The following is an 11,022-nucleotide window of genomic DNA, read 5'->3' as shown; positions in this document are numbered from 1 at the left end:
ATCATGATTGAGATGCTTGCATGAAGATGGGACCAAAAAGATTTGCCTTCCATGAAATAGGACTGATGTGCTTGCAGGGGAACCTTCTCCTGGTCCCTTCTGTTAATGAGCTCCTGTTATGTACTGGAAGGCCACAGAGGAGAGGGGACATATTGCATTAAGAGCACTATTTCAAATGGAATCCACTGAGAGTTTATGATGGCTGAAGAACACAATCGAAGGGAGGCTGCATCTGAGCCTTTCCATGCAAGGGAAGCAAACTAATTGCACTCTTGGTACGAGCACAGAGCAGCACACAGCCGCTCCTGGTAGCTGAAGGAGCGCTTTGGCGCGCGTTGCAGCCGGCCCCGCCCCTTCCCCCCCGGGGTCTGGCCCCGCGCATGCGCACTACGCCTCTTCCGCGCTGCTGACCTTCGGCGCCGGGCCGGGCCGCGGCGGGACGCTGTATCGGGGCCGGGATCATGTCGGCCCCCACCATGGAGGAGAGGAAGGCGTGCTGGGCGGCGCGCGACGAGTTCTGGCGGTGCCTGGACAGGCACACGGAGGACGCGCCGCGCTGCGAGAAGCTGAGGCGTTCCTTCGAGTCCCTGTGTCCGCAGCAGTGGGTGAGCGGGCAGTGAGCGCGGGTCGCGGGCTGCTCCCCGCTGGGTTAGAGCTCGGTCCCCTTCCGCTCGAGGAGCGGAAGGCCGCGCTGAGGATTGCCCAGAGCCGCCTGCTCTCCAGGCCGGACAAGCCCATCTTCCTCGGCCCTTAAGCAGAGGTGCTCCGGCCCTCTGAACGACGCCGTGCCCTCCCCTGCTGCAGTGGTGCTCCAGGCCGCAGCCTGTGCCACGTGCGGTGCTTTGCAGGGTCACTGGGGTGGTGAGACCAGGAAAAGCTGCTCGACTGAGCTGTTAGCAGCAGCTTCAGCTCTCAGCTGTGGAAGTTGCAAGGCAGGGGCATGCTTTCACCAGTCCTACCTCCCCTTAGCAATCATTGACTTGGTGCTATGATTTCTTAAGGTGGACGTTTTTTTCCTTTTTCTACAGGTTAAACACTTCGATAAGAGAAGAGATTTTTTAAAATACAAAGAAAAGCTGGAAACAGAAGGGTTTCATCCTCCAGAAACTGCTGGAAAGTCTTAGGTACTCTTATTTTTGAAGTAGAGCTACCTAGCACAGATATGGGGCAGGAAGAAGCAGGGGAAAGCAACAGGACCTGCTGCAGCTCAGGAACTGGTAACCCATCCTAAAAGGCAGGCTGCTGCTCCTGCTGCAAGGCCTCCCAGGGCTCCTGAAAAAAGGCTGGTAGTCATGGGCAGCTTTTTCATGACCATGACACAAAGAAATATGGTGCGGGGCTGTTCGCAAACCCAAAGCTTAGTATTTGTAACTCCAGTCACTGTTCTGCAGGACTAAATGATTATGGAATAGTGTCGATTCTTTGCTCTTCTTAGAACATGTATAAATACTTTTTTGTGGGGGAAAAAAAAAATAAAGCTTTTCCAACTTTGCTTCCTTGCTCAAAGAGAGTGGTGATGGTATATGTAAATTTTTTGTCACAAGTGTGCTACCTCAAAGTACTTTAAAATATAACTTAAGGCAGATGTCAGTTTCCAAGTAGTAGCCATCTAGAAGACCTCATGCATCCCATTCGTATAATGCTTAAGATACATATTCTGACTATGCTTCTTGCTTGTAAGTTGGAATTTTTGTTAGCCATATGCGGCAGCTTTCAGTCCATTTCTAAGTAGGACAGTTACTTATCCCACATCACATTCTGTGTAATTCAGTCTTTACCTTACAGAAGCAACTCCATTGAACAGTAAGTTTGATCACAAAAGTCACTTAAATTTATTGACACTGAAAAATTACTTGTACTCCCCCTTCTATTGCAAAATGTTTATCTATCTCCTGAGTGCTGGAAACACTCAACACTTCATTCTACATACAGGAAGTTTTGATTCTGGTTATCAAAAAGCAAAACTTGAGTTTCAAGCACAGCTGTCACACTCTAACTGCAGTAGAAATCCAGTAAAAATGTTCCTGTTTGCAGAGTAGGACCGTCACACACCACAGACAACATAAACACTATTTATTACAATGCAGTAGTTTTATTCACGGAAGTATTAAGGCATCTGAAAACCACTCTGAACTGCAGAAAACAAAACATGCAAAAATTTAAGAACCCTCATTTGCCCTGAGTTGTATCCTTCCTCTTCAGAACCCCATGTCGTAGCACCATAGGAAGCCTCCTAGATGTACTATAAGGCACGAAACTCATGGCAGTTATTTTTGTTGTTTGTGCTTGATCACTTGTTGCCTTGTGTATTCCCAGATCAGCAGAGCTCCACTTACATGGACATTGAGAGACCGAATAATACCCTGCTGAGGAATTTCCACACAGACGTCCAGGTGGTGAATCAGGTTGGCTGGGATTCCTTCGTGTTCGTTTCTAGTGAAGAAGAAACAGTGATTATGTCTGGGAGAAGACAGATGTTCCAAAAAGCAGATGTGAGAGTCACAACAGCAATGAAATACCATTTGGAAAATTGTCAGGTCATAAATATGAGCACAAGCTATTATTTATTTGTAAAGGGAGTCTTGGTGTGATGGAATGTCGGGCTTACCAGTGTCCTGCCATGCTTCACCTCTTCAGAAGAAGCACATTGGAAAATACCAAAGGTTTTCAGTAATTAAAACTATGCTTTTAATTAGAAGAGGACAAAGTGATTATGAGAACTACATTCTGAAGACAAACTACATATAAAAGTGTAAAAACCAGAGGTATTTCTGTCTACTTCATCCTTAAAAGGAGGCAGGAGGCCCTTCCTCCTGATCTCGCTCATTGGCTCAAAGCTGTAGGATCTTTCTCACTCACAGGCTTTTCTAGATGGCTTTAGCCTCCATTTTGTCACATTTGAGGCTTGCCTGGTTATGGCTTTCCTTTCAAGTCCTTCCAGCCTCTGTTCCTGATACTTCAACCCATCATGCCTGCCTCCTGGATTTTTAAAGCATCTCACAGTGCATGCTCCCACTCCTCTTCCATCTCCTTACCCAGTGAGCAGGAAAAACAGGTCGTCCTCCTTGCTGAGCTTACCTGCAGCTTATGCATAGTACTAAAGGAAACATCATGCCTGTACTAAAGCTGGAAAACTAATCCATGGTGTTTGCTACATCCATCCCTCAAAAAAAAAAAAAAAAAAAAAAGAATTGCAATGTATGAAATGGTCACTGAGTCTAAGGGAAAGGATCATTCTTCAGGAATAGATATCCACACTTCCAATTCCTTAGCAAACAAAGCCAAACTCTACTGTTGCCCCAATTGCTCCTAGATACAATTCCACCATTACCAGTAACACTTGATTTTCAAGTGACCAAACTGTGAGTAATAGAAGGGCATTTAGCTGGCTAGTGAGGTTGCCTTACAAAAAGCACGTGTTCTTACCCCAGCAGCAACAGTGACTTCTCTGGAAAGGAATAGTCTGTAAGATCAAAGCTTTTGGCTGTCTGCTCCACACCAATAGTCGTGTAGCCTTCTGTTTTCTTCTGCTGTAAGTAATCAACAAGCTGAGAGGGTTTCACCTGTCCATCAAAAGTAGACAAATACAAAAATATTGAAATAATGCCACTTGTAAGCTGAATTACTGTGAAGAAAAACAGAAAAGCAATTTACTTGGACAGTTTTTATACATGAATAAGTTGTTATATCTCCAAAGTTCTTCAGCAGTAGCATAAAAGATGATACACTGCAATTTCTATGCTTCTAACAGTTAAAAGCCTTGATTGAGTTGATCTGAATGTAGAAGAATCACTTCTGCATGGGGTAGGTTGTCTGTTCCTTGTTTCACCATGGAAATCTCATCCCCAAACAATCTAACAGCCAGTGCTGCAGCTCACTTAGCTGTCCTACATGCCTGTATTATGACTTGTGATAGCTTCAAGTAAAGAATTTCTGACTTCTTTCAGTGTTTATCTGTTTTAGATTCCAATTTCTTCATGCAACAAAAGGTTTACCACTGTGCTTCTGTACAGAGACTGGGAATAAAAATGTGTTGTCTAAAACAGAATGCTGATGGGGACACACTACAGCTATACTGCTCCGGAAAAAAAACACGCTGAAAATAAACACCATGAAAAAATGAAACATTGGAACTCATTTTTTTACATGATTTAACCATAGCTGATACAGAAAAACAAATTAATAAAGTATCACTACCTTAATCACCCAAATATTAGAGATAACGGGTCAAATTTATCATTTTCAGAAGCTAGATAATAGGATCTACAAGCTTAGCACAACTTAGCATCAGGCAAATTCAATGGCTAAGTAATGGACTAAGGTAAATTGTTTTTATAAATAAACATATTCCAGTGCTCCACTTAATCATGATGATATAAAATTCTTTTTTATAGGAGTGAGCCTATAACTCTATTTTTAAAGCATCAGAAATGGCAGCAGGAGCTGGTTAAATGAAAAAAAAGCTCATTCTTGCAGGAGGAAACGGCACAATACTGAACTATGCCTTTGGTACAGAGAAGGCTCCTGCACGCTTCTGGGCTGTTAAACAGTTTGCATTCACCTCCACAAGGGGGAGCCACTGCTCTGCAGAAACACTCAGGTGCTGGAACTGCTTGTCCTGTGTGTAATGAAGGCTGCCAACAACGAGTGCAGACGCTCCAAATATTTCACTTGTACGGCATAACCCTACGACAGAAGAATTAAAGCGATTGTTATATAGAAAACAACATAAACGAGCCAGGATATCTTAACAAGTAAAAAGGGACAAAAATCTTCTAGATTTTTTTTAATAAATAAATTATTTTAGCTCTCTTTTTTTAACTAGTTTCAGGTACTTTTTAGGTCTGCTCCAAAAGGATGTACCTCTTGCTCCATCTATCTTATCAGAAAGAAAATATTTAGTAACTAAGCAGAAAAATGAAAGTTGTAAGAGCTCTATGCCTGGCAGTGTGCTTGTACAGTGCTCATCACAAAGAGGAGTGGGTCACTAACAGCCTCTGTGGGGACACACAGACATGGCACAATAAAGCTCTACATCCAGTGCCAGTTAAACAAGACTTGGGAGAATGACACACCACTGCACTGCAGCACAGGCAGCACCAGCTCATGGGCCTATTTTTCTGACAACAGCAAGCACAACGTAATAAATTGTTGCAAATCACGTGATTTATGAAGTTCTATTCAATTAATGCACACTGTGTGTCAGTATGATCGTATTTCCTAATGTAAACTACAGAATACTCCTGAAATAGGAAACATCTCTTGTTATCAATGCTTTTGCAGACAATCATCCCTTTCTCTGGGTAGTACTAAAATAACTTTCTAGTACCAACATACTGAACATTATTTTTTCCAAATTCATTCTCCATAGCCAGCTGTGCCCTGAGGTCTAACCTAGAAGTTTAAAGAAGTCTATTCAACCTTACCTCCTAAATTGGTAGGCTTATCAATAAGTGAAGCCACCACAATCAGCCTGCTGTTTGATTTACCAAGCTTGGCAGCACGGTCCTGCAACACCACTTCCAGGTCTAAACCAGGAGTACTGTTTTTCCAGGGTATGATCTTCTTCTGCACATCGGTCCACTCTGTTTGGCCATCTGCATCAACTGAACCTACAAAAACATCATCTATGGTTGGACTAGATGATCTTATAGGTCCTTTCCAACCTTATGAACTTATGAACTTATGAAACAAATGTCAGTCATAGGGATATACAGGTGGCTGTGAAGCTACTGCTTCCATAAAGATTATATAATGGTAACACTGTAGAGGACATTAAAGCAATCTATTACTATTTTATGGTATATCCTCTGCCCATACAGATTCAAGACTACTAAGGTGGGAAAACATAAGGATCGTGTGCATGTTAAGTTCAGAGTTAGTACAGAAATCGACAAACTAATACTACATTTAATATACATTAGCTACATTCTACCTGTGTCTTGCTGAGACCAGTCAGTAGGTTTTAGATCATGAAGTTCAGCTCGAGAACGGTAGCACTGAAATGCTGATGGCAAAGGAACGTCGGTGAATCTCTCAAATTTACAGAGTGAGATCCATTCATCCTCAGCAACTTCGGAAAGGCGAGGAAGAGTATAAAATATGGTCTACAATGTAACGCAGCGTTATTAGCATGGCATCACTCCAAGAAAGCAACACAGATCATTAACCTCAGGGCAGTCTTATACTGCACATCTTTACCTGTTTATAATTTCAGTACTTATATCAACCTGGATTTTTTTTTACTGTTCTTCAAGATTTTTGCTGTCTAATTTTGCTAAGTCACAGTTAATTTTCACAATACTTAACAGAACATCAATTTACAGTGAATAACAACCCCTATGTGATTCAGGTCTTAAGTTCACAGCAGTAACTTTTCCAGACACAAATAGAAAATCTGACTAACTCCCACATAGATGGGCATACACTCATCATGCTCACCTCTTCTTAACTGACATAGGTTTTCAGCACAGAACTAGAGAAGTAAGCCGTATTCTTAATGTAAAATCCATAACGATTTAGGTGAAGTTATTTTTTCAGAGTTTTAAATGTGTAATGGTTGATCATTGTTTCCCTTACATCATAACATAAAAAGAAGTTAAAAAGATACTTATAGAACTATGCAAATATGATGACAAACAACAGTGCTTTTTTAGACTTACCTCTAGATTATAGTCCTCAAGTGGATGAAATGCTGCAAAGAAGAAATGATCTTGGATTCGCTGCCAGTTTCTTCTAGCATTCCTGCAGAAAGAAACGTGTGATGCACAAAAAAAAAACAACCCATGCAACATAGTGGATTTTTTTTAGTAGTCAAATTAGAATAGGGCAAACTGATTGCAATTACTATACATTGTATAGAAGATAAATGCTTTAACTGCTAGGGGCCAATTTAGATATTACAGCATTCAGGAAATTGGCTTACATTTCAAGAAAGGTCTTTAACATGTCTCCAAATTCTAACAGAAGTCAGTCTGGCAATAAAAAGGTATCTCATCTATGTCTCAAAAGGAAAGTGAATGCTAGCCCACAGCCTATAGCTCAGTGACCCTTGATTATCAGAAACCAATACAAATAAATAAATAAAGCTCTAGGTCATAAAGCTGTTACTAACCCTGTGCCATGCATGTTTTCCACTTGTTGAAGACTTGATTCAATAACTGGTGTCAGGGCTTCAAATTCTTCCACATACAACATTCTGCACATACCCCAGATTTTTTTAAGTGCAACGAGCGCATAAAGTCGGACACTGAAATTATGATTGAAACACCACTGCAGAACTACCAGGAGGGCTTTCTTCAGAACTGGCTTCTACAAAACAAAAGGTTTCCATTCCTGTTAAGTTTTAATGTATCATTTAGAAGAGCAACAGTAAGCGACCCAAGTAATGGGGCTCTTCTCTCTGAAAACAGACTTTCACTCCAAAAGTTGTAATAGCATCACTATATGCAGATACATAATTTCCTTCCTTCTGTTCACAGGGATACAAACCTACAAGCCCACTTGTGTTTTGAAAATGCACTGGGTTGCTTTAAAGATGATCATCCTGAGTATAAGGAAACTTTCACTTAAACCACTGATCTTTTAGTGCTTAGGAAGCTCATTTTGCAGACGTATAGAATCAAGATTGGAAAAAAAATCCAACCATCCACCTACCACCAGTATTCCCCACTAAACCATCACTCAGTGCAACATCTAAACATTTATTGAACACCTCCAGGGTCAGTGACTCCACCACCTCCCTGATGACTCTTTGAAGAATAAATGTTTCTTAATACCTAACCCAGGACCTCTCCCAGCACAATTTGAGGCCATTCCCTCTCATCCTATCACTAGCTACACAGGGGAAGAGGCCAACTTCCACCATGCCACAACCTTTTTTCGGGGAGTTGTGGAGAGCAACACGGTCTCCCCTGAGCCTCCTCCAGAGTGAACAGACCCAGCACTCTCAGCCACTCCTCACATGCAAACAGTGCAAAATAAATGCCTGGATCACTACGAATATGTAGTACCTATTTCCATGTAATATCTAATTGTATTTTATAGCCTATTTTAAAGCTCCATCAAGAAAACAACAACAAAAAAGCTTCCAAATAAAATAAAATCTAAAATTAACGTGGATTAGCTATTGCTAAAGAATTCCATAATGCCTGCTGTTATGCTGTAGAAAGAGTACCTTCTTCTTGGCTATCTGAATCTCATTTCATGCAAATTAAGTAAGAACAAGAAAAAAAAGCAACCCCATGTACATCCACATGCTTAATTGAGCAGGGATAACTGTTCAAGAAGAACTCACAGCTAATCAAGGCCCTACACATACAGAACACCTACCACGTACCTAACATTTGGTTACAGTATGTTACAGATATAGCTGGAAAAGTTATTTTCCATATCAAAAGTCAACTGATGAGGAAGTAGGTATTAAAACGTTTTTCAAGACAAACAACAAAAAAAAAAAGATTTTACATCACAAATTTGAGAGAAGTGCAACTGAATACACAGTTTTAATAAATCTTACCTTCTCCGAGGTATTTTGAAGAATGGTGTCAAAATGTGATAACACTGATAAAAATGTACAGATGCTTGTTTTAAGCTTTTCTTCATCCTGAAGGAAAAAACAACAGGTAAGAAATACACCTATATTAAATGCATCTGTAAGCTTTCACAGCAGGTTCTGTAGCTGCAGTATCTATGGTTTTATATCAACACTTTTGAAAAGATTGTTTCCACAGCAAAGCTCATTAAAATACTGTCATCATATTAAAATCACATCTTTTCCTAACAGTATTTTCTTTCCACAAACACATTAGAAGAAAGCATGCAGCAGTACAAATGAACTATAATTAAATCCAGTCACTGTATTTTCCCTTAAAAAACAAACAACACCCAAGAAGACACAAAAACCAACCACCCACTCAGTTTGAAGAGATGTATTTTTATAATGTATTTTCTTTAACCATTTCCTCATAGGAATGCCAAACTGTGCAGAAACTTCAAGAACCTTCCAAATTGAAACAAGCAATCTCACTAAAAACAAACGTGAGGAATGTCTCCTAAGTATTAGACTGTACAGTTATTAGATTTAAACCATAGAGAATGTTTAGATGGATTTGAACTTCAGTGTATCAAAACATATGTATCAAACGTACACTGAAATGTGAGATTTGATCCCTATGTGGAGAAAAATCAGCACATAGTATTCATGAGCAAAGTTGTCACACACAGTAGTGTAAAATTGCTGCACCACTTTGAGCAAAAATATATATACAGTTTTACGATTTCTTTTAGAATTATTATTTTTTTAAATACCCTGTCCTATCGTTTGTCTTTTAAAAAACAATTACAGTACCAAAGAGGCTATTTGTATTTGATAAGGAAGAAGACACATATCAATAACTGTCCCAAGTGGCAAGCTACTGCAGGGCCCCCTAAGCAACATCTTCCTGCACAGTGGCATTGGTGCAAGCTCACGTTTATCTACTCAGCTCAAATGCACAATGCTAATATACATTCCAGACCATCAGTACAGGCTATTTACTATTTCCACAGGTCAAATATTAAGGGTGATTACTTAAAGAAGTATTCAAAGACAAAAATGAAGTGCTAGTGAGACCATTTTCCAAATAATCCCTTCCTGATTTTTGGGTACTGTATGCAAGATCTGCCCAAAACAGAAAGAAAATGGATAAAGTTTGATGTTCACTTGAAGTAATTTAAATTTCTTACTTACATAGCAAAAGCAGTCCCAGAATTTACTGAGAAACTGGGGGTATTTATGTAGACTCAAGATAACAATCCATTCTATTAAGTACTTCACAGATGCCTGATTGTTACCAAATCCAGCCTGAAAGACTTTGTCAAGAATTCCACACAAGAAATTCTGAGAAAACAAAAATCAGACAATCATTAACATATTGCTATAATTTCCACGAAGAAATAAATATTTTATGCTTTATAACAATATTATAAATACTTTCAATAATCAAACTAAAAAAATTTAGGACCTTCTGATTTCTTTATTATAGAACTAATGCGGGTAATACTTACAGGCAAAAGGCTATAAACATGGCTGGGGTCAGACAGCAAACTGCTATAGAAGCACTGCTCTAGCACATGTAAGCTAAACAGTATGCACATTAGAAATATGTGCCACATCGTTCTCTATTCCTCACATGGAAAAAGTGAGTAAAAGAATGTTTGGTTGTTTTTTTGTTTAAGTATAGACTTGTCACAAAGAATACTTAACATTTTTTATTAGTAGTCTCCATTCTTCAGTTTAAAATGACCAAACTTGTGGATACAATTATACAGCAAGATGACAGCACCACTAAGGAGGAATGTAGGTCACCACAAGGCTGCCACAGTATGTCCTTAGGAAGCCAAGTACAGCACCTACTAACACTACTCAAATTGTCAGTGAAAAGTAAGAGCTGTATCTAGCACCCACAGGGACTCTCTAATTTTTCACAACTTTGACAATTTACTCTTCAAACATTTTATTATGAGGAACTATTACAAGAGACTAGAACTTCTGAGTTCTCTGGATATTCATAAAGTAGTAGCATTTTCTTAAATAAAAAGCTTGAAATCAGATGATGAGCAAAAAAGCTCTAGCTAGACTCAACAACCCAGCCATCAGTCTTCACAGATGTAAGATAAAGGTTTTAGCAACCTCTATAAATACATCAATCCATGATTTCAGACTAAAAGAATGAGATTACACAGAGATCAGATGTCTTTTATACTGTTCCAGTGTAACACACTCTGCTTCTAAAAAGTAGACTCAAATGCACAGTAAGAATGTAAAGTGAAATGGAATACCTGCTCCAGCTTTGGAAGAAGAACTAAGAGTGTCTGCCACACACGGTTTTTAATTCTATGCTGTAATGAGTTTGCATAATAACGTGTTCTAGATCTGGACATCAGTTCATCCTGAAAGTAGAAGTATTATTATATACCCTTCCCTTAAAATTGAAGACATGGAAACATATTCAAGTGTATTTAAAGAGCAGCATCTACTGC

The 11,022-nt window shown here is 39.7% G+C and overlaps 2 protein-coding genes across 2 annotated transcripts in view; one reads left to right on the top strand and one right to left on the bottom strand.

The window, feature by feature from the left end:
• Positions 1 to 409: 409 nt before the first annotated feature.
• Positions 410 to 2,402, top strand: LOC136044949 (cytochrome c oxidase assembly factor 6 homolog). Its single transcript, XM_065730514.1, has 3 exons — positions 410 to 605; positions 1,029 to 1,124; positions 2,317 to 2,402. Exons 1-2 carry the CDS (start codon positions 462 to 464, stop codon positions 1,122 to 1,124), a joined length of 240 nt encoding a protein of 79 aa, XP_065586586.1. The 5' UTR covers positions 410 to 461; the 3' UTR covers positions 2,317 to 2,402.
• TARBP1 (TAR (HIV-1) RNA binding protein 1) overlaps positions 1,859 to 11,022 on the bottom strand; it is a 32,485-nt gene continuing 23,321 nt past the window's right edge. Inside the window, exons 21-30 of the mRNA XM_065730376.1 lie at positions 10,822 to 10,932; positions 9,731 to 9,880; positions 8,519 to 8,605; positions 7,115 to 7,311; positions 6,663 to 6,744; positions 5,936 to 6,107; positions 5,427 to 5,612; positions 4,562 to 4,686; positions 3,427 to 3,563; positions 1,859 to 2,433 (exon numbers count right to left, since the gene is read on the bottom strand). Coding sequence (XP_065586448.1) covers positions 2,268 to 2,433; positions 3,427 to 3,563; positions 4,562 to 4,686; positions 5,427 to 5,612; positions 5,936 to 6,107; positions 6,663 to 6,744; positions 7,115 to 7,311; positions 8,519 to 8,605; positions 9,731 to 9,880; positions 10,822 to 10,932 — 1,413 coding nt within the window. The 3' untranslated portion in view covers positions 1,859 to 2,267. The remainder of the gene's footprint in view (positions 2,434 to 3,426; positions 3,564 to 4,561; positions 4,687 to 5,426; positions 5,613 to 5,935; positions 6,108 to 6,662; positions 6,745 to 7,114; positions 7,312 to 8,518; positions 8,606 to 9,730; positions 9,881 to 10,821; positions 10,933 to 11,022) is intronic.

This window comes from Cyrtonyx montezumae, unplaced genomic scaffold (assembly GCF_038088225.1).
Source record: "Cyrtonyx montezumae isolate F1298 unplaced genomic scaffold, pur_monq_1.0 scaffold_0, whole genome shotgun sequence".
Lineage (NCBI taxonomy): Eukaryota > Metazoa > Chordata > Aves > Galliformes > Odontophoridae > Cyrtonyx > Cyrtonyx montezumae.
Note: the sequence above shows the minus strand (reverse complement) of the source record. Positions and strands in the feature narration are given on the sequence as shown.

Bases quoted from the DNA above. Each gene is read 5' to 3' on its own strand.
- LOC136044949 (XM_065730514.1), top strand. From the start codon at position 462: ATGTCGGCCCCCACCATGGAGGAGAGGAAGGCGTGCTGGGCGGCGCGC. The intron at 606-1,028 runs GTGAGCGGGCAG...CTTTTTCTACAG, and splicing joins CCCTGTGTCCGCAGCAGTGG to GTTAAACACTTCGATAAGAG.